General features: G+C 51.8%; 1 protein-coding gene across 5 annotated transcripts in view; it reads right to left on the bottom strand.

Moving 5' to 3' along the window:
• Positions 1-4,448: 4,448 nt before the first annotated feature.
• The window catches only part of MVB12B (multivesicular body subunit 12B), a 64,394-nt gene continuing 45,860 nt past the window's right edge, over positions 4,449-22,982 (bottom strand). For all 5 annotated transcript variants that reach the window (XM_059828792.1, XM_059828789.1, XM_059828791.1 and 2 more), the window contains 3 exons: positions 10,828-10,883; positions 8,883-8,942; positions 4,449-4,577 (listed from right to left, as the gene is read on the bottom strand). In XM_059828792.1, coding sequence (XP_059684775.1) covers positions 4,491-4,577; positions 8,883-8,942; positions 10,828-10,883 — 203 coding nt within the window. In that variant the 3' untranslated portion in view covers positions 4,449-4,490. The remainder of the gene's footprint in view (positions 4,578-8,882; positions 8,943-10,827; positions 10,884-22,982) is intronic.

The following is a 22,982-nucleotide window of genomic DNA, read 5'->3' as shown; positions in this document are numbered from 1 at the left end:
CCAAACTGTTTGGTTTCCCTGTATTGAATGAATTGAGCAGCACCTTACTGAGCTTTTTCATGAGCAGAGGAGCACCGTCCCTACTGCAACGCTGTCAGAGTTTTATGGCTCAGGATAGCTAACACCGACACTGCTCAGCTGCCCCGCTGCCGGGAGAGATTCCCGACTGTTCGTCAAGGCTCGAAGGCTGAGGTAATTATTTGAACGCAGCGAGACGCGCATGCCCTTCAGGAGGAGCAGGAACAGCTCTCTGGTGAGCTGCTCTGCCAGCACCCACGTGACATGCCCGCTGCCACCCCAGCCAGGCTCCTGAGGCTGCTTTGGCAGAGCGGCCGGCAGGCAGATCTGGGGAGACAGACCCTGTGTCACCCGAGGGCAGCGGGGAGGTGAAGGCCAACGTGGGACCGGCCAGCTCCAAAGGCGCCGCATCCCATTTTCCCTCCCCCAAGTAGATTTTTAGGGCCCCGCTGAAGAGGAGGTGCCCAGAGCCGTGGACGCACGCCCTCCCCACCAGCGTCCACCTGGCACGTGCCGTGCCCACATCGGGACTTTCTCCAGGCTCTGCGGTGCGCAGGTTCAGCCTGGAGAGCTCAGGAAACTGGTGGGGCAGGGGCGGGTGCGAAACCAAACAAGCCCAAAGCTACAGACTACCAACAACCTCTTACTACACAGGAGGCTCACGGGCGATCCTCTCCTACAAACACCACGGGCAAACTCAGTGACAGTCAAAGGAAGAAAGTTTGACAGAGTTTATTCCTATGTCACTACAGCTACGAGATGCTCCCACAGGGAAGACACCTGCTACCACTGTCCACACTTGAATTTTATCACAAAGTTTACACTCTACGTTACTTTCTGGACTAATTTCTTGCCTTTCCATTGTTAACACATTAGACAGCACAGCCTGGCCTGGATGGCCCACGAGTCATCTCGGCACACTACCTGCTCTCTGCCGTGTGAAATCCAGGAGGCAGTGTGTCACTATTAATTCACATCAGAAGGTGTATTTTACAGTATGCAAACCCCTCACTGCTGCTTTTCTGTCTCTGTTGCAGACATAGATAATTTAGCAAACTAATTTCTCCATCAGCCACAAGATTAAGCTACCTAGTTTTGTTCTAGAAATAGAGGAAAGGTAGCCAAGCACATCTGGTAAAGCTCTGCAAAGCCACTTCTGCTGCTTTCCATTGACTCATCCCCTCCCCTTTTGCTCCACAAGGCTTCTCCATAGCCAGACAACATCAACATCAGGCTCCCTGAATATTTATTGCCTGGGCCAATGCTACCAGTTGCCGTTTGGACAGGGAGGGAGTAAAATGCAGAGAGATGCTGGTACTGGCTATGGCACATGCCAACGGAGAAGACTTGCTGCAAGGATGCAAGGACCAGCCTTGCAATGAGTTGCTGTGAGTACAAAAGTTATGGAACAGCAAATAAAACCTGCCTGTGCAAATGGTGACCTGATGCCCAAGATCTTGGGAATTCAGAGGTGCAATAAAAAAGCTTCCTATAATCGGAGGACTGAGAAGACGACACAGTCAACCGCTCTGCACCGTGTGTCTCGCTGTGCTTCCAAGCACTGGCTCTGAGCCCTCTCCCCTTTGGAAACGCCCAGTTTTCCAGCCTTCAATTAGCGGGTCTGAGAGCTCAGCTGGCTCTCAGCAGCTGTAGCTCTTTGCTCAAAACACCTCTATTGTATTTGTGCCACAAGAACTGCATTCGTACTATTCATACTTTCAGTACGAGGTATCCTTGCAGTGCCACAGTGCAGAAACACACTGTGAAGATCAAACTAATCTCTCAAGTTTCTTTGCAGATGCACCCCTGAAGCAGCTTTGCTAGCCCAGTGTAAGAGAGGGAGGAGTGAGAACCAACTCTACAAATATATCCTGAAGATTTCTTAGATGCTTGTCCCAGCTGCATGTCCTGTCAGCGTTTTGAGCCAACCAGTGTTTCTTGTAGGTCACTGAAGAGAAAGCTGAGCTCACTATTTCGAAGAAGGCTGAGCAAACGGAACTGTTGCTATAAATATTAAAGCACCAAATTTGTCTACTGATGCTCTCTAAGCTAAAGCTCACAGGAAGGGACTCGAAGCTACAGTCCCATTTTTCCGAGACATACCCAGGGAGTGCCCCACTAAACGCAGGGCTCAGCAGCTATCCGAACCCGCTCCTCACTAAGCACTCCAGCTGCTGTGCCGTCAGCCCTGCCCTTGGCACGGGAAGATGCAGCTCGAGGAGGAGCTCCTGGCAGCCATCTCCCCATCTCCCGGTGGCAGGAACTGCTCCTGGAGCTCTGCAGACTCTGCGCTGGCTGCCCTGCACCAGCCCACAGCCCTCACTCCTCCACCACCAGTAACAGGGAAGGTCAGCCCTCTGCAGCTCCTTCATCCCAAAGCTATGAGGAACGCACCGCTGCCGACGGCTTCCACCTACCTGCAGTGTCCACTAAGCCACAGGAGAAGCTATAAACAGATGCCACAGAAAACTACAGAACACATTACAAGCAGAAAAACAGAAAGACAAAAGATGGATGAGATGGGCATAGTACTACAGCATGGAGTGGATTTGAACTTCAAGTGAACCTGAGCCGAATGACCAGGCTGCCATGGTATGTTCATTTGTCGATGTCGGCATCATCAATCTAGCCTTTATGAAGCTTGGCAGTGAGGTCTGGCTTTGCTTTCCTGCAGGATAAATAAGAACTAAAAATGGTGCTGCAACCTCCAAGTAAACGAGCACTTCCAGGGGGTCACCCAAACCTCCAGAGCTGGTGCAAATGGCATAGCTTTAATTCTTTTGCCCAGATATGACACACCTGCAACCAAATCGGCCTCTGCTTTCCAATCGCACAGCCCTGCTTTACAGAGGCAGTTTTAGAAAATGATTTACTTGATTGGAAGAAGCTGAAGCAAAAACTTGGAATCAGTCTGTCCCAAATGTTACGGTATTTTGTGCTCATTATCCCAGCAATACGGTATGGTGCCTTAAAACCAGAAATGAATCTTTGGACAAGAAATATTTTACATATGTACAAATAAAAAATACAAGCTGACAGTACAAAACCTACTGTTAGTCTCCATTCTGTCCAACTAGAAAACACAAGATCAATCAAAAGCAGTGCAAAGCAGGTCAGGGCATAGGTATGACCCAGATCGAGAGCAACAATACTGTTATTTGTTACTATGGCAATTGCATTTCAATAGGGTTAGGTAATCAGTATTTTACAATATAAAAAGTCATACATTTTAACACTTACTTAAGAATTGCCATTTTGCTGCCATGATGTAGCTTTGTTCTACAGCAGAGACTTGAAAAAGCAGCACGGAGTCAGATGGGCACTTCTAAATAACTTAGTACAGCAACAGACTTCTCCAAGACATGCATTTGATTCGGGAGTGAGCTAAGGTCAGCGATCACAAGGAGGCTGAGGTCAGGGTTTAATGCATCCCACTCTCATCCTGCGCTACGTCAGAGTTCAGTGCTTCCCCATGAGTGCACAAGGGAACAGGCACATCTCTCTTGTTTTAGCAGCTAGCGGGGCAAATATTAGAAAACTGTCCAAAGTGACGGGCAGGTGACAGCACCCACATTGTCAGCAGGGCCCCAGCTCCGCAGGCAGCTCAGCCAGGCGTCAGCAGGGTGCTGCTGCGGCCTGCCTGGGCTGCTGCCAGCATCCAGCCCGGAAAGAAATACAGGATGTTTGTCGCTCCAGGTCCTGACAGACACACGGGCACCCTGTGCAAAGCGGAGGTGCTTCACCTCAGGCACCGCAGTGCAGCCTGTGCTCTCCGCGCCCCTCCGCCTTGCCAGTGTCTGGGGAGAGAGCCCAAGGCAGTTCTAAGCAAGCGACCCCAGCTCTACCAGCCCACAGCAAAAAAAAGTGATCACAGTCTGGGGTTGATCCCGGCCCCGATAGAGCTGCTGTGTACCTGGACCTCAGCGGAGGCAGACGGAGCATCCACCGTGGCTCGGTGCTGCCTGCTGGACTGAGTGCCACAGGGGCCTCCCACCGCGAGGCATCGAGAACCCATCAGCTCCACGTCAGCTCAGGCAGAATGCCCAGGGGCTTGCAGATTAACCAGACGTATCTTTTACTCTTCCTTACTTTTAGGGCTTGCAGCTGAGCATTTCTTGATGGTTCGCGAGCTCATGGCTTGCTGTTCACAGCAGTTTGTTACAGCTCTGGTTTTTGTGAGTGTCCTGCAGCAGGGGTTACGAAGTGGGGACAACCGAGGGGCTGCCATCAGGCTCCCAGTCACGTACTCACGTGGAGAGGTGTCTGCAGCAGCGAGGGAGGGTGAGGGCAGCTGCCAAAGGGTTGCGCAGTCCCAACGCGTGGAGCGGCATGTGCAGGAGGAGGTGGTGCAGCGCAGGGTGGGTGGCGATGGCCGGACAAGCGGAGGTCTGCTGGGACGGCCCCAGTGCCACATCCCACGTCCCGCTCAGTAGTATGCATGCACACGCCTACTCCAGCGCTGACGGCCCTTCTCAGGACTGCGGGACCGGTGGGCACCTGGTGGGGCTGGGCGGCAGGCGGGCCGCCGCGCTCTGCTCCGTCCGGAAGCTGTAGTCGTACTGCAGGGCAAAGCAAGAGAGAGGGAACTGTGGGGCACTGCCCGACAGCAGCCTGGGCCAGGGTACGTGGCCATGCAGCCACGCTCCCCGGCCTGCCCCTGGGGCGGAAGGATACAAAATGAGGTAAGAATTGGGCCTGGCAGCACCCTGAGCTGTGACCCCGTCCCCCTGCCCCAGGCAAGGACATGCTGGGGGGAGCCTGCTGGCACCACCTGACACCACGTTGGTACCTGTCCCGGTTAGGATTCACTGCGCTCCCCTAAAACCCAGCGTTAACACAAACATGACCACACTCATCCTCCGCATAAAGCAACTAGTCAGAAAGATGCCTCTTTGCTGGCCTCATTTACACAAGCTAGTAGCATCGTAACTAACATTTTTGGTTTGGCAAGGTGGGTGAAAATTCCTATATCCGTGTCCCTGCACCCCACAGATGTCACTGCAGCTGGCTGGATGCTGCTGCAGCCCAAGGGACATCCCTGCGGCTGAGGACATCCCTGCCGCCATGCGGGCCTGGGCGTCGCAGCGCGCGTGGAGTGCGCCGTAGCAGTGCCATCTCGTGGCACGCTGTGGGCCGCACCCTGACAGCCCCAGGCCACCCCGGACGCTGCTGTGGCCCCTTGCCGTGCCATGACATACCCAGGAGAGGCTGGGGCCGTGGCGGCTCTCCCATCGTGGGTGATGCAGCCGAAGCAGGGCAATGCACCATGGCTGCTGGGGCTGCTCGGGCAGGTGCAGCACACGGCCCTGGCACACCCACTGTAACGGCTCCGGATATGGACTGTCCTCCCCCATGTCTCCCAGCGTCCCGTTTGGGGCTCCTGGGATGTCACCAAGACATTCCCCTGTTCCCTTAGGCCAGGCCCGTTTGTCAACATTCCTCGCCAGCCAGCCTGGGGCACGGGACATGCTGCCAGAGAGGTGGCTCCAGAACTCAGCGACTTTGCTGGCGTCTGACCCCGGCCACGTGCGCAGGGTCGGAGCTACGGTGCTGCTCGGGCTGGCTGTGCCAGCACTGCCGCGTGCTTGCCCAGAGTGCCAAGGCCCCTCGGCACTGAGCGCGGGCTGCGTGCTTCTCGCGGAGGGACAAGCCGGACCTGCTCCTCCAGCCGGCTCCCACCGGGGGTGGGCTTGGCCGCCTCTGCTCCAACGCCGAAGCCTCCTCTCCGGCCGGGTTCGGCGTGCCCGGCAGCCGCACGAGAGGGGCCGCCGATGCTCCCGCAGCTGCCACCACCGCGGCGCCAGGCCGCAGGAGGACCAGCTCCGCCCGAAAGGAGGCAGCCGGCACCCGCTGAGCCGACCCCAGCCGCTGCGTCCCGCCGAGCGGCCCTCCCCGGGCTGCGAGGGGCCGCTGCGGCGGCGGGCCGGGCCCGGGGCGCGCCGCCCGCAGGGAGGCGCGGGGCCGGCAGAGGGCGCGCGGGCACCGCGGCGCGCGCCCCCGCTCCCCACGGCGGGAAGCGGGAGCCGCCGCCGAGCTCCGGCGCGTGCAACCGGCGCTGCAGCGGGGCTGCGCGGTGAACGGCGCAGGGGGCCGTGCCGAGCAGCCACCCTTCTCGAGCCCGCCTCTGAGCCGGCAGAGGCACCGTCGCTAATTTCACCTCAATGTCACGATGCCACACCGGCAGCACCAGCCCCAAGCTAAGTAAGCAGTAAGCCTCATTTTTCAGCACACAAACACATAAAGATGTCAGCTCAAACTGTTTACTAATTAACACTTAAAAAGACACAAATTAGATATGCGTGGCTAAGAGCAATTATAATCAAGACGAATTTCTCTAGTCATTTGGGAACTGAAAAAAATGCCTAATTGCTGGAACCAATGTTTTAAAAACTGAAATCATGCCAGTTAGCAAATATGTTCATTTGAAGAACATTTCATGTGACTACACTCTGGAGAATTGGCTACAAACAGGAGAACAAGGAAAAATATTTCTGTATAAAATTAAAATTTTAAGCTCTTTTAGATTTACAACCTCTCCGTTAAATGTATCTGCGAAGAGCAGCCCATGAAAACTTGTAGCAATTAAGTGGTTAAATGAACTGCCTTCCTTGTCAGTTTAAAAGGAATGATTAATATTAGACGCTCACTTCACTAATTAGACTCCTTCCAGACTTCTTGCCCAACGCGAAGCTAAAACAAAGACAGGGTGCCCTCTGCCAGCGCCCCGCGAGTGCGGGAGGCCCACGCAGCCCGACGGCTGACTGCGCTGCTGACAGCCACGCGGCACAGCAGCACCCGCTGCTGCCGCTGCTGGAGCCATGAACGGTCCCACTGCCTTTGCTGCTGCCCGCACCGCTCTGCACCGTACAGAGGCCGCCTCACCTGCCAAGACGCCCGCTCGGCGACATTCCCCTACCCAAGACAGGCAGGACCAGCGAGGACAAACCCGCTGCAGCCCCACAGGGAGAGCCAGCAGCAGCGCTGCCAGCGCTCCGCTCCTCTCCGCCCTACATCCACCAAAACAGTTGTGGGCAAACGGCACCCTCAGCTTAAACCTGCCTTCCGCCGCTGGGTTTCACCACTTCTTCATACGCCCCTCAGGGCACAGCTGTGCAGTCCTGGTGCAATGAGATGCTGACGTCAGGTGCAGCCTAAGCGTGCAGTACAGGATTTGCGCCTATTTTCACCAGTTTTCCTGAAAGAGTGGAGTCCTTTCATTTGGCTCGCCTCGCAGCTTGGAGGATGGGTGCATACCTCTGCAAATGTGGCGACAGAGAACAATAACTCTTGGAATTCTTTGGGAATATTTTTTGCAAGGCATCTAGCTCCAGGGAAAATGTTCTCTCTGCTTTGGAAATCCAGAAGATTTGCTGTAATGGTGCTATTGCTTGCAAGGGAAATAAAGCCATGCAGAAATTCACAATATTTATATGCATAGCTATCTATGTGCAGACAAGATGCTTCATCAAGGAATATGGGCTACATAATTATACTTTTCATTACTCTGAAATGCACACAGCCTGTAACGGAACAGGAGGGTGTGGGGAGAGCCAGCAGGTATCAACCTCTCCTCCCAAGGCCACACAAACGACTCTGGTGCTGGCATCTCCGCACTCCGCAGGCCTGCGAGGGGTATGGGGTAGGGCTGCACAGCCCACCTCTCCGGGCAGCGCCCCGAGCTGTCCAGAACTCTCCCAGCACCAGGTGACACGCAGAGGGCTGCAGAAGCAAATCCAATGTCACTGCGCTTCCCCTCCGGCAAAAGGGACCCGCTGCCCCGCGGCCAGCTCCTAGTGAGAGCTGGGGGCAGGAGGCAGGCACTCGTAGGGGCCACCGGCCCTGAGCACCCGACTCCCAGCGCCCAACGCCCCTGTCACAGACGCAGGCAGTCCCGAACAGAAGCACGGCACGCGTTCCACACGGCAGGACTGCAGTGCCCAAGGCAGCGGGTGCTTCTGCCAGTGATTGCACCCGTCAGGCAGCATCTTCATAGCTGCCGTCACTGCTCCCCTGGCCCACCGGGTGCCTGGAAAGCCCTGGCAACTTCTTTTTGCACTCAGACAAAACTTCCAGGCAGGAGAAGAGGATGGATTTAGAAAACTGGACTTCACAACTGGAATCAAAAAGTAGAGAAGCCATGAGGAGTCTGAAAGTTTTGCTATGCCATCTTCTTACTCTGCCTTTAACCCAGCTGGCTGGCACAAGAGAAGATGTTTGTGACGGTGCCCAAAGAAGCACGTGCTGCTGAGACAATTTTCCTCCTGGTCTGAGACTTCAGCTGAGAGGCAGCCCTTGCAGAGCAGGCGGCTCCTTGGCACCATGCAGCCCAAGTCATGCATGTGCCAAAATGCTCTTTCGGGAACACAAGACCATCCTCGGTTTGATGGCTGTCTCCTCCCCGAGCTCCTGGAAGACTCACGCTCACTGAAAGCACAGACTGTTTTTCCTGGTAACAAGTTACCAGCACCATCAAACTGAAAAACGATGAAGTAGTTTACCTGACATTACTTAATCAAGTTCATTTGCTTCCCTGTGATGCAAGAGGCAACCTAACACAAACAGCATCCTGCTTGTAACATGTTTTGTTAATACATGAGAAAGAAAGGTTAAATAAGAAAGACATCTGGAATTAAACAGGGCAGCAGACTTTGCCATTAGATTCAATACCTAAAGCATCTTCACCCAGGACAGATCACAGAGGACATCCCCAATTCTGAGCTTACTGTTTGACTCCGCGTTGACTTTATCCACCAGCAGTGACTTGGGAAAGACAAGAGAGGCCTTTACCATAAGGGAAGGGGTCTTAAAACAAAGTGAGCACAGCTCTCATGACACTTTCGCTTGGTGCCTGGCTGGGTACCTACCTCCTTTTCAACTTCTGCAAGGGTTTTGATTGTGATGCCCAAGAGATCAACTGGCTGCATCTGGCAAGAAAAAAAAAAAGGGAGAAGAAAAAAAAAAGTCAAATTTAGGGGGTTTTTGGTTTTGTTTTGTTTTGTTTGAAGTCAGCAAATACTCTATCACCAGAGATTTAGAGGCACCATCTGTAAACACATGCATAATCCTGTTTCTCAGTCCACCACAAGAGTGAAGAAGCAGAAGGCGGGTTAGGGATAACAGCTCTAACGCCTTTTTCCCTAAGCGGGGACAGCTGACGCTCATCTCGGTGTTGCTTTGCACAGGTAGCTCTTCAGCCATCTCCCTGCCGCAAGACGGCTGTTACTGGAACACACTTTGTAACACCCTATGGATTTCGTATGGCCGCGGCATGTAGGTGTGAGCGGCACCGGCTGTGGGAAGCCCCGACCAAACTGACCATATGGTGGCAATGGTGTCTAAAGGATCCGAGGGGAGGATTAGCACGACCTAATCTCTCTGCATTTGTCCTCCCAGCAGGGACTCCAGCTTTCTGGGAATAACGGCCCATAAACAACCCTTTCAGAAAGCAATGGTTGTGAAAAACCACGTCCGGCTGCACATGCAGGTTGTGTCAGCAGGAAGAAGAAAGCACAAAACGGGAGCATGATGTGAAAAATCAGATACAGCTGATGGCTCGGTGTTTGCTGTAACAGCTTCTTGTAAACTAATTTTTAAAGAGGTATTATTTTAGGATTGGATGGATTAGGAACTGGTAATGGGATGCTGAGCCTTTGAGCTCTGGATCACGAACTTAAATTAGCGCTGGGTCAGCGATGCTCAAAAGTCATTCTGAATTGGTACCGGGGTTTCTGTTTCGGCTGAGCAAACCTGCACTGCGCAGGCCGTTGGCAGCACCCTCCACTGGCACCGCAGCGCTCGGCACCAAGCAGGCAGGATGCGGTGCCCTCCTGAGCTCACCCCGCTGCCAGGCAGGCGCTGTGCTGCCGGCAGCACAGGCATGTCGAGCAGGACTCTGCTTCAGGAGTGAACTCGCTTAGAAACATGCTGTATGTGAAAATAACCCAGTCTGTTTTGCTGCTGCACTTGAGACACTTTGGCTCAGGTATCTCCCATGCCAGAGGGCAACGAGAATCCTAAAATAATTTCTCCACCCCCACTCCTGCTTCCTGGAACCCAGCCGAGGTCCAGCTGCGGCGTCATTAGGACACAGCCGCCTCCGCAAACTTTCCAGGCTGAAACTGGTAAACAGGAGGGCACAGCCTCCCCACCAAACTGGATTTCGGCCAGCGCAGCCATGACAACCCTGCTACCCCCCGGTCAGCTACAGCCGCTCGTGCTCCACCTGCAAAACCACCAGTGCCCACCAAGACTGAGTAGCTCTGGAAGATCTGGAAGATCCTCACCCACACGCCGCTGCCCAGCTCTGCCCGCACAGGGCATGGTGCTGCAGGAGCCTCGCAGCAGCCTGCCAAGCTGCGGCAGCTGCCAGCGCCGGGGAGCACCACACCATTACCATTGCCTTGAACCTCTGCGGTGCAAAAGCAAAGCTGTAAAGCTGACTGCACTATGCCATCTCCAGAACAGGTTAAATATAGGAGAGCTGCACATTTGCAGCTGTCTTTACAATCTATGCTAAGAAATTAGAAATGCTTCCAGCACAAGAGAGTCCCATTGCCATTCCTATTTCTGACGGTGATAAACCTTCACTTCCTGGGAGAATTCAGTTTTAGAAGTGATCTGGCAAAAGCCATTCCTACCCTATGGGAAAGTACTGTGAAGTGCAACCTTGGGTCATCTCAAGCATTGGGCATATATTAGGCCCCAAAAAAGAAAAGCTCCCAGAAGCAGGTAATTTGTGTTGATGCTTTGTGATCGCTCTCCACGAAAAGATGAATTTTAGACACTGGGAGAACAATGAAGGCAACTCACCCCTTCAGGAGCGCAGGCAAACTTCTCCGAAATCATAAAAGGCACTCCATCCATTGCTGAAAGGGACAAAACGAGCAGACATGTCACATTTCCAGCTGACTTCTGACATGCAACTTCACACATTCCCAGTGACAGATCAAGCATTCATGGCATTGACACATGATTGATAGCTCGTAGAAGTTATTGCCAGCCTTTTCCTCCCTCTAACCTGCCAATGGTTTCTCTCTGTTCGAGACACAGCTGGGTTAGTCCCTACCAAATCAGGAATTCAATGAACCCTCTCTGCTCTACCCATATACAATTTCATGGTCTCAATTTTGAGTCTTCTAATTTGGTTCAGCTGCCAAAGCAGGACAGTATTTGAAACTGAAAACAAATGCAAACAGTTTAAGAGGACAGACATCTGTTTACCACTACCACACCGAACCACCTGAGCGAACTCAGCAGTGTCTGAGCAAGGGGATAAGGAAGGTACCTGGTTCAGGTGACTTGTACCTCCCCAAAGCAGTAAGTGCTGCTACCTGGGCAGAATGAAAACAAACACTGGGGCCAAGCACCCTCCCTGGCCTGGCTGCCACCAGTGCAAACTCAACAGTGAGTAACGGAGCTCAAACACTTGCAAACCACTTCTGGCGGATGGAAACCAGTGGAGTATGAGGACAGACACAAGGACATGACGACACACAGCACAGCTTCATGCCACTGGGCCAAGCTCTCTCTGTAGCACAACCTGAATGATACTAAGAGGATTGTTTGCCTTTATATTGCCTTGTGTATTCTTCTTAGACGGTACAACGACGTTCAGTGCTTCTGTCTTGCTATCACCACCTCGGAAACTTCACAGAAAGCCTCCCACCAGACATGTCAGTACAAGGGAGACACTTAATTTTTAAAACATGTAACTCAGCAATTTCCACACAAGACTGAAAAGGGCACATTTCTAAGGCAGAGTGCAGTCCCACATACACCCGCTTTATTTCAGTTACACCTATAACATTTTAAGTCTTTAAATTTCAGCTCTGAAAGAAAAACTTCAAACTAGAACAAATTTAAGCCCTGAAATGCCTCAAGTAATCCTCAAATAGGGTTTTCTTTCACAAAGCATCTGCACCCAGGAACCCAGTGTTTCTCTGCTTGCTGTTTGTAACTTCCATCAGCACTGGCGAGTTATCACGTTAGTGATTTAACAAGGGTTATTTAAGAATACTTAGCATTTTACATTTGCTTTGTGTACTTTTGACTTAAAAAACCCCCGCTACTGGAGTCGTTTTATTATCAAAGGTGCTATATGGCAGCCACAGCACTACATGAAACAAAAGGAAACAGATGAAAGGCAGCATCACCAAATCCATAAAGTTTTGAACCTGAAAGACCATCTGCATTTGTTATCCCGACAGAGACCTGCTTTGATCAGTCACACGCCGGCTTTTGTAAAGTAATTTCAAGAATAAGCTGCGATGAGCGTGCACGTTCCCCTGGCAGCCCTGGCCGGACTGCCTCCATCCGTCCTTTGGTCCTTTGCGCACTCCAGCCCTCCCGGAGCGCAAAACTGCAGAGCAAAGCAGCAGATGAAAGCAGGGTGTGCCAAAGGCTCAGCAGCGCAATTAGCACTCTCCTAAACAAACGAGCTTCAACAGAGCTGTAATTAAGCAGGCCTGTAATTAAGTATATGCCCTTTATCATAACGATCATGCTTAAAAATGGCATGATGCATGGAAGTGTGTTATTAATGCTGCACTCCCAAAGCGCAGGAGCGTGCACACGAGCTGGCGTGTCAGGCCCATCACTAGGCTGCTGGTAAAATACATTAAAGGGAGAAATCAGAAAACACCGTGCTCATTCAACGGTTCTTTTCACAGCCAGGTATTAGGAGTCGCGAGGATTTAAATACCCACCAAGTCAGGAAACTTTACAGAAATAAAGCACCAGGCTGCCACAGCTGGCCGCCTCCCCCAGCGCTGGGAGGGCAGCAGCCTTCGCCCCTTCGCCCCTTCGCTCGGCTGGGCTCTGGGAGCCCGCAGCACCAGCCCGCAGGCGGGAGCTGTTTAGGCGCGCAAGGGGCTGCAGGCGGACCTGAGCCGCATGGGGAGCGTCCGCTCGTCTCTCGCCTCTGCTTCCAGGCTGAACAATGGCCCCGGACGAAGCAAAGGCTTTGGAGGAAGGACACCCCTGCGTCCCCCACGTCACCCTCGGCAGTGCTGCCCGCCATCCCGCAGCACCAGCCACAGGAAGAGAGAGAGTCAAAGCTACTGCTGCCTAAGAAGGGGTTTTTCATGTTCGCAAGGACTTCAAGGGTGAGGCACCCAGCTTCCTTTCAGGAGTGTAAATCCAAATCCAAGACGACTAACAAATGCAGTGACAATTTGTTCCACCACAACATTGAACGATTTCATGTTAATGTTAGCTTTTGTATCTTGTGGACAAGGCTGTGTCACACAATGTGTAGAGCGTACTTTGTGGGGTTCCCGTGCACCACATTGCTTTGAACAAAACCCCAGCTGCAGCAATGCATGTTTGCAGTGATTTACCAGGGAGGCTCAGCACCGCGCACCCCTGCGCACCGCACAGCCCCTCAGCACGACAGGGCCGAGTGCTCTCTTGAGGCCAGGCTGCAGCACCGGTCCTTCCCAGTGCTCTGCAGTGCACTGTTCCTGGGCAGCCCCGGCTCCATCACCGCTGGTTCGGCAGCATGTGCCTGGATGCAGCAGACGCCCTCTCCCCGCCCAGGGCCCACCTCTCCGTGCTTCCTGGGTGGAGCGCGGCACAAGCGGCAATGCTGACATGATGGGGCTGCACACGTGCAAGCTCACGCTCGGAGCTCATGTGGGTGGAGCCCTTAAAAGCACTCCCCCACTGCACAGCAGCTCACTGAGACTTGCAGAAGAGGGAAGGGGTAACTATGGGAAGCGATCTCCAGGGCTGAGCATCTCCAGCAACAGGCAGGAAAGGGCTCCCATTGCTGTGCCGCAGCCTGCCGGGGTGTCCAGCACCAGGGTCTGGGCCCGGGTGCCATCGCTCCCATCGTGCACCACAAGACAGTACACAACTGCCGTTTACAGCAGCCAGTTAATTTTGTAATAAAATTAAATGAAACCTGAACTGTAGGAGGCTTTTAAATCCATGTCCCTTGTTCTGATGTTGCGCTGTAAATAAACAGCAGCAGCAGCCCCCGATTCCTCCCTTTTTCCTTTTTTTCCCCTGTTGCTTTTGAAGCATTCCTGGCAGCCTCTGATGAGCGGAGTGCTGTGCTGAGATTCTGCCAGGTGTTACCATTTTCATGGGCAGCGTCAAGACTTACCAGCCAGGCTTTGGCCTGGAGCTGCAGTTCTTGTTTCAGTCTGGCCAAGACATATTCAACACTCCTCGATGATGTCAATTTGTGCCACGTTCGAGATCAGCAGACGGTAACACAAAGGGATAAAAGGAATTGGTGCTGGTGAATGATAAAGTACAGCTCTCTTTCCAAAGGCAACATGTACCGATTCGGAACAAAAGAGGTGGACAAGCTCCCATTTTTACAGCATTACCACCAGTACTGTTACTCATACCACCATGAGTAAGCTCAGGCATTGACCCACATAGGTTTTAAGTTTTAACATCTTCAAAAGGCTGTAACTTCAAAATACTCTTAAAGACCTATAAAATGTTTGCACCGTGCACGTTTCACCTAAAGCCTCCTTGCACGGGTAGGCAAAGCTGCTCTTGCCCTGCACTGCTCTGAGCGGGGCCAGCAGCAGGGCTAGCAGGAACACCACCTCCGCCGTTGCCTCCCGAAGCAGCCGCAGCCCTCGGGCTGTCACAATTCCCAACCCTGCATGCGGAATCCCGCTCGCCAGCAGAGCCTCACCCACTGGGAAGACGCCCGTGGCGCTGGGGCCCGGCACCGAGGGGCTGAATCCAGGAGGCAGCAGGTTCTCCCCGCGCACTACACCCACAGCATCTGCAACAGATTAGGGAGGTGCCTGTGCTCTTCTCCTTCAAAATGGAACAAAATAAAAAGGGATTTCAGAAAGAAAATTGTTTTCAATGGCTGTTTGCTGTCTCCCAGGAGCAGCTCCTCCCTGGGGGTCACATCCAATTAGCTCACTCACTGCAATTAGATAAAAGAGTCGAAAGGAGCCAGGAATCTGAACCGCGCTCCTAAAACCAAACCCCGAAGGACGGCGTCCCTGCGAATCCCTGACAGCAGTCGGGAGGAGGCTGGACCCCTCCGGTGAGCGGGGCACCTGAAAGGGAACAGGTGCCACCCCCTAAGTCAGTGCAGGACCACCGAAAACCGTGACCAACTTGTAACTGGTGGCTACTTCATTATAATTTACTAAGACCTACTCTCAGCCTTTAAAGGGCAGGCCACAAAACCATGCTCTATAAATACAACTTGTTAGCTCGCTTAGAAATTCTTTCTTTAATCTGAAAAAGTACTGTCACCCTCCTCTAAGCACACGATAGATGCTGCCTTCTGTGCTGTAGACTCCAACTAAATCTCAGTTGTCAAATTAGTAATTCATCTTTCTTGAATAACTATATTTTTAGCAAAGCTACCAGATTTAAATAATCAGACCTGCCAATGCTACCCTAATTTAAACATGCTGACGAACTTTCACAGGCAGCATCAGCTAACATAATGAGTTTCTGGATGACAAAGAACTTCAGACCGTAGTTCTCTACACTACCCAGCGTAATAAGCACTTGTTCTTTTCTACAATGCGCGCATAAAAGAGGAATCTAAATAATAATTGCTGTAATTATCTTGAAAAATATGTGGTGATTAATGGTGATTATGAAAATCTGTATAATTGTTCATTGAAATCTCCAATGATCAGATGCTTTCTTGAAACAGCCATTAATGAAGAACTTTGGAACACAAAAAGCATCAAAACTCAAGCCAAGCTCCTGACCGTTGGAAGCATGTGAGGATGCGATTGCACACATGCCTGGCTCAGCTTTCACCCCTCCCACAAACCCTCTGCAAGAGGTTCTAAGATGTCCATGATGTGATGCACATGTCACTGCGGTTCAAAGCACGAAGTTCAACCTGTTATTTATGCAAATAATTAATTACTCTTGTATCCAACTAGCAGTTTGTCATGACACATTAATGACTTGATAGACTTCTATGAACTAGTGAACACAGGACAGCAGAGCGCTTTTATCGTCATTTAATTTAAAAACGATCCTGTGTGAAATTATCTAGTCGTGAGTGATGGAAGCATAAAGAACAGACTCAGCAAAGCTTCTTTTGGATCATTGCTTTATTAATGGTAACGTCAGGGAAATGAAAAATGCTAACATTGTCATATTTAGCTCCTGGGTATAGATGAATAGCTGCCTCAGTGCTTGGCGGGTTCAGTTTGCACACTGCAGTGAGCGCTAATTCTTCACACCACTATTGTGGGGATACACTGCCATGGAAGAGTTTATATACCTCAAGTCCCAAGGAAATAACAGCTGTTTCTGCATTTAAATTCTCACCATAAGCTTTTATAGCTTTGGATTTCTTTATTGCTATTTTTGCATAGCCTTTTACACCTGAATTTTCAACTGCTGATATTAAAAATATTTAAATAAATAAATCCCTTGCAAAACATTTTCCTGCATGACTTTGAAAACTAAGCTTTGCTAATCCAAATCAACAAAAAACCCCAAGACTGAATGTACTATTGCCACCTTTAAAATTTAAATGATCTTAGGTTTTAGAAAGAGCTTTCTGTAATACTGCAAAAGTCTTCAGATTTTCCCCAGACTGTTTATGTTTTACCAAGATGAATATCTCATAAACCATCCTACAGTGATACCGTAAAACCAGCAAAGCTCACCTGTTTAGAGAAAACTTAATTTTCAGCTAAATGACACCAGAGGAACTTGGAAGTGGGTAAGAACCAGGGGGCTGGCAGAGAGCACAGGCACAGCAGCGCTTGGACTGGGCGGCTGCACACACCTGCCAAGGGAAGCCACGGTTAGACTGCAGGGACACGCAAGCCCCCGTCCTGCGTGGACACCAAGGGCACCCACCGGAAGAGCCTGCTGCCCCCCGAAGCACACAGCCCAGCCTCGTGCGGGCGGGAGGGCACCCCAGCTCAAGGGAGGGCCCTTCGAACACCTTTTCCACATAAGCGAGAAAGCACAGTCCACGTGCAGTCCTGTCCCCCAGGCCGAGGAGGGCAAGAGACAGCTCTTGCCATCAGAAGCGGTGCCCCGAGTGGGGTGAGGCTGTGACTCAGCCACGGAGTCACCCCACAGCAGATGGAGATGGCTCTCCCCCAGGGAACACCCACTCTGTGCAATCGTGACTGTTAACTCGGGGCGACGGCGTTAGGCCAGTAGCTTTCCAAGGAAGAGGACAGGGGACTTCCCAAGCTGCTGCAGGGTCCAATACTGCCCACCCAGCGGAGCTGCTCCTGCCAGTGGCATGGCCCTTCCCAGCCAGCCGGCATGCCAGGACTCGCGCTGCTACCTGGGTCGGCTGGCCAGCCCTGGGGAGCTGATGGGACAGCACCGCGCTGGCCAAGGCAGACTGGTCAGGCAGGGACCAGGACATTCCCCCCTTCACGCCCCCTCCCAGCCCCTGCCTGCCCACCATAGCCACCCTGACGCGCCACACGCTCAACACGTGCACAGCTCTGGCTCCCATTCATGCCTCTCTGCTTCCCACGGAGCGCCCTGGTGCGAGCTCTGCACACCTGAGCCTTTACACTCGTGTACGGAGGACGGCACAGGACACCTGCATGAACCCAGGCATGTTATGTGATCTCACTACAGGGGGAAATCATTCAGAAGTATGGAAAAAATGTTTTACAACGGTCTGCAATGCATCAAGAGAAGGATGCAAGCTTTTCAAAATAAACCACGCTCTCCATAATGTACAGCTAAGCCTCCTACTTCTGTATTTCTGTACACAGTAATTTAAATAGCAGTCTGAATAGTAAACATGTGTGTGTGCTCTCTGTGCTACCGTGCACCGAGTCCCAGATGGAACACCACCACTCTGCATTTCCAAATCACTAATGATAGCAAAACCTCAGGGGGAAAACAAAAGCAAATTCTCCCGCGAGCTCCTGCCAAGCCGGCTGCAATTGGGAATGGTGCGGACACTCCAGGCTGTGCTCCCCAGCTGCAGGCACCACCCCCAAAATGCACACACATTTAATAATGAAAAGTACCCAAATATTAAGACATTGACCCCGTTTCCTCTGGCTTCTCTCCAATCCCTTTTCAGCCTACCCAGAGCAGCCCCGCAGTAAGCGACCCCTCAGACGAGGGGCAGGGGAACACAGAGCTGCCCCTAGCCCAGCAGACTGCCACGACGCGACAAACCAGCCGCAGCCCGGCAGCGTCTCCAAGACATATTGCAGTTTACGTTGTTGCTCCGGCTCGCCATCTGTGCTGTTCCCACAGAGGCCGCCGTCGCTGGCTGCGTCGAGGGGATCAGTGGGTTGCCAGCCCTGCGCGGCCCCTCGTTAGTCAAACGTGCTGACGAAAGGAGACCAGAGCGGCTGGGATGGTCCTACGCTCTGCTCAAGCGATCGGTGCCGCGGTCTCAGCTGGCAGTACCGCGTGGGATCTGCCCACACACCCGGCCATGGAGATGCCTCCAGCAGCCCCGGCTGGCCCGCGGGCAGGGGTGCAGGGCTCAGCCCACCACCTCCCCCTTGTTCAGCTCCACCAGACCCCACGAGACGGCCCCGGAGCACCACACCCAGCTCCAGGGGCAGCTGCGCTGCTGGTCCTGCAGCTCCCGGGGGGAGCAGGAGCTCACACCAGGGAGCTGTCGGGTGGGAGAGAGGAAGCGGTAGCGTGGCCCAGATGGGAATGCCCCGGCCCCGTGGCCAGGCCTGGGCCGGGCAGCGGGACGGCAGCAGCACCAAACCACATGACGCTCGGTGCGGTGAGCGGGAGAGCAGGGGCCTCCCGGGCCGTGGAAGAAAACCTCTGCGATGGGAAAGGTTTACAGCTTTCCTGTTCGTCTTGAAACGACTTTGATTAAAAAACCAGACCTGGTCTAAATTTTCATTTTTTGCTAATTTGATTGTCAGCCTTGATTTTCTCTGTTTCCTGCATAGCTCACGACACAGCACAATTAGTTCTTTACTGGTAGATCAAGCCACGAAAACACTTGAGAAAATACTCCTGGTTTTGATTATTTTCTTTTTTAAATAAAGTGAAGGTTAAGTACTGCATGGTGACGGCTAAGTAGTACCTCAGCGCTGGGGCTGTATCAGCACCAGAGAACATGGAGAGACTTCAAACAAGCTCTTCAAATTGCAAGTGTTTAGGAGCTCTTGATTTTATTATTTTTTAATAAAATGTGGCCTTTGAAGTCTCCGCACCACACTAAACTTCAAAGATCACACCTTAGCATGTGCTACTTCCAAGCAACAACCCTTAATTAATTAGACCAGAGCAGATACAAAACAGGGCACTCGTGCAGGGCTGCGGCAGAGCCGGGGCAGGTCCCGCTCGAGGACAGGGAGGTGAAGCGGAGGCACTCCTCCAGCCTCCGCGCTGAAGAGAAACACAGATGCTTTTCAATTACTTTCTGCTCTAGCTGTAATGATAGACAGACTCCTTGGAAGTCATTAAACATGTAATGTCTGTCTGCCGCAGAGAGGCAGGGAGGCACAGGCAGGCAGGACTCGGGCTGGAGCAAGCAGTTGCAAAAAGCATCTCGGGAAGCACCCACAATAGCTGCAGTGTTCCCCGGCTGGCGGCTGTAAATTTCTCCCTCTTGATGAGAGAAACATCCTGTTGGGTAACGGCTGCTTCCTTCCAGCACTGCTATTTTTTGCACTTCAGCCATTTCAGTACTGCAGGTTAGGAGCAAGGTATGTTAAAGAAACACGCTGCATTTTCTAACAGTATCTGGCCCTGGAAGCTTTGATTTTCCTTTGCTGAGACACCTACGGAGGCGTGATTTTTGGCCCCACAAGAGGGGCAGGGAGCTTGTCACTACGAGGGTCCTGGGCTCCCTGACTTGAAAGCCCCTCTGGACGGGGGCCAGGTCACTGGGCAGCGGCAGACGCTCACACTTGCAATGACGGCTGCAATCCTGCCCAGCACCAGCACCGTGCAATCTCCATCTGTGGACTGGCCGACCAACATCTGTCCCACAGGGCTCCCTGGGGAGATAAGGCTGCACAGCACCCTCTCTTAACATGGTTTTGTTTTAAAGGACTTTAGGCTTTTTTAAACACGCAGGCAGCTTTTTGCTTCCAATAAAAGCAGGGGAAAGAAAACAGATCCACTGTCCTGAAAGTGCCATGCTCTCCATACCACAAGCACCCCTAAACATGAATGGAAAACAGAAACTCATCACGAGCACAGCTACAAAGGACAGGGGACTCTGATCTCTGGCCCGGGAGCTCGCTGATGCTCCGAACGAGTGCTCCCACCATCCAGTGATGTAACACTTATCTAGCCAGAAGAGCCTTGACAAGGACCTAAAGCTGAGGTCTTCAGCGCAGGAGAAGACGGCCGTACAGCAAGGGCGATGGCCGTGCTGCATGAGATGCCGCCCAGCTGCAGGAGGCTGTACCTAACACTGAGGTCTGGGGAGCCGAAAAGACGGGGGGAGGTTTCCTTGTCCTCCCAACACCTGGACCACGGAGCCACAGCCCCGCAGAGCCAAAAGCTCTTCCGCAGGAGGAGATCCAACGTGCCACTGCACAGCAACTCAGGATCCAGTTCTCCTGATGTAATTTAATTTTTAAGTGCTCAGAGTCATTAGTGGAGCCACATATTTCTACCAGGTAAATTTCATTTGCATATGCAAATGATATCTAAATACACTGCACTATTAATATGATCACTAATTACATAATAATAGTCACCCATCTCCACACAGATCAAACTTACAGTTTTGTAGCTATTAAGGAAATTGTGCTTTGTAATTAAGATAATCCTCATTTCCAGATGCTAATTAACTATATAATAATTAGCATCTTTTGCTAATGCAAATTAAGTATTTTCGTCCTTATTGGTAAAAGAGTTGCTTATCACTTAAAAAAGAGACAACCTAGAAATAATCCCTCCTCCCCCTTAAAGGTGAAAAGGCAACTCCATTTTTATCAGTCTCATTTGTGAATGCAAATTAGCCCTGATTAATCAAGTCACAGATAAACGCGCCCGTCTCGTAGCAGGGACGGCTGCCTGGAGTTCCCTCCCGCCCTCGGAGGACAAGGACCTTCGGCGGCCCACAGCAACGCCCGGCCGGGCGCAGCTCCTCTCCCACGGGTGCCGTGCCGTGCCCGCAGCGCTCGGCGAAGGCTCCCTGCCCCGCGCGTGGCGGGGAGCAGCAGCGAGCCCTGCCCTGGGACGCGCTGCCCGGCCAGGCCGGGGAGCGCCCGAGAGCCGCCGGCAGAGCCGCGACAGCGCGTGGCTGGTTCCACGGAGCCTGCCGAGGTGGGGCGGCGGGTGCGAGGGGAGGCTGGCGGTGACTAACGAGGCCTACCTGCGAGGAGCAGCCGCTGACAGCCCGCCAGGCTGCCTTGGCAGGACTCAGCCTCGGCTGCGGCGCATTCATCATCTGCTAAACCAATCCACCCGCTCCACACCACCATTTGTCATTAATTATGCTAATCAGCAAACCATTACTCTCTGATGACACCACAGCACTTATTAGCTAGTTACGGCTTTTCAAAAGCGCAGCTTATTGTGTATGCAAGTGCTGCGCATACATTAGCCTACAGGGAAGAAATGTCCAATTATGAAAAGAAGAAATTTGCTATTATCTCCTTCTAACAAACCAATTTAGTAATTATAAAAGCCTCTGAACTCAGAAGGATTTTTTAAGAAGAGCTGAGTGATGAAACCAGAGAATTTTGTTTGCAATAACTTTCCGAGTTGGAACTAAAGTGACAATAGGGGAACGAACAGTTTTTATTATCATAATTACAATTCTTGCATCTTAGCTTTAGATGATCTAAAAGCAGAACTAAAAGCACGACTGTATTGGCTCTTTCCTTAAAGCATCCGATTCATTTATTTTAGTAGATACCCAACCAAATTTGCCTGACGTGTTACAAACGTTTACACAGGTCTAGCCTATTCTCAACCTGCAGCTTTTACCATATACACGGGCACACGAGCGAGAGCAACCCCTGCTACGCCCCTGCGTGCCCAGGAGACGACACACGATGAGCAGGTCTGAACGACCTCGCCGGGGCCCAGGTTATCGCGCGTTAGAGGAACGCGCCAGGAGCACGCGGCGGCAGAGCGGTGGCACAGCCCGGCGCGTACGGAGCCAAACAGATTGCAGAGGGTGTCTGAAGACTCGGTTGAAAAACAGCCTTGTTGGAGCATCCAGTTCATTTACAATTCCTAAGTTGTTTTGCTCACTGTGAGAGGAATACCACTAGTTTTAGAAGCTTAATATGTGTTAAGAGCTCATTAATATCATCAGAGTAAATGGCCCTATTAAAACATCTTTAAGCAATATCTGAACATAAATCTCCCTAAACTATATTTAATGACTGTACTTAAGATACATTATATGCAAGTCTTAATGAGACATTAGATAGCATTTTGAAGATTAAAATTAGAGAATCCATATAAAGTCTGTCCACTTAATGTAGCCTTAAGCCACACTGATGAAAAGCATTACTACCAAATTATTACTTCATTAGAACAAATATTTTCTAATAATTTCTGATTTATGCCATTAGTTGTCTCCATATATATTATTCCTATATATGTAAGAGTATATACACAAAACAATTTTCTAGTTCCATAGGAGAAATTTTGAGCTTTCTAATGACTGAGTTAATTACTTGTCTTTTTTCTACTGAGTTAAAAATAAGCACTCTTCATAAACGTCCATTTACTGTATCCTCACTTTTCTAATTTAATTGGAGATTTTAATTCCATTAACCACAAGGTCATTTTTTTTTTAAATATTTGCTGTTTTGCTTTCAAAGATTAGTAAGACGCCTTGGACTCGGCCCCTGACTGTCCCTTCAGCCCCTCCACAGAGGTCTAAGCGTGGTGGCAGAGATGCCAGGACGAAGCCCGGCCCGAGGGACAAGCAGGACCCTCGTACCGCGAAGCCGCCCGCTGCTTGTTGGCGAAGGCGCCGCAACCCCGGGTCTGGCCCAAGGGAGGAAAATCAAGCAAACTCACACAAGCCTCCGTCAGGAGGAAGGCGGCAGCACTGCCCAAGC

This window comes from Gavia stellata, chromosome 24 (genome assembly GCF_030936135.1).
Source record: "Gavia stellata isolate bGavSte3 chromosome 24, bGavSte3.hap2, whole genome shotgun sequence".
In the NCBI taxonomy this organism is placed as follows: domain Eukaryota; kingdom Metazoa; phylum Chordata; class Aves; order Gaviiformes; family Gaviidae; genus Gavia; species Gavia stellata.
Note: the sequence above shows the minus strand (reverse complement) of the source record. Positions and strands in the feature narration are given on the sequence as shown.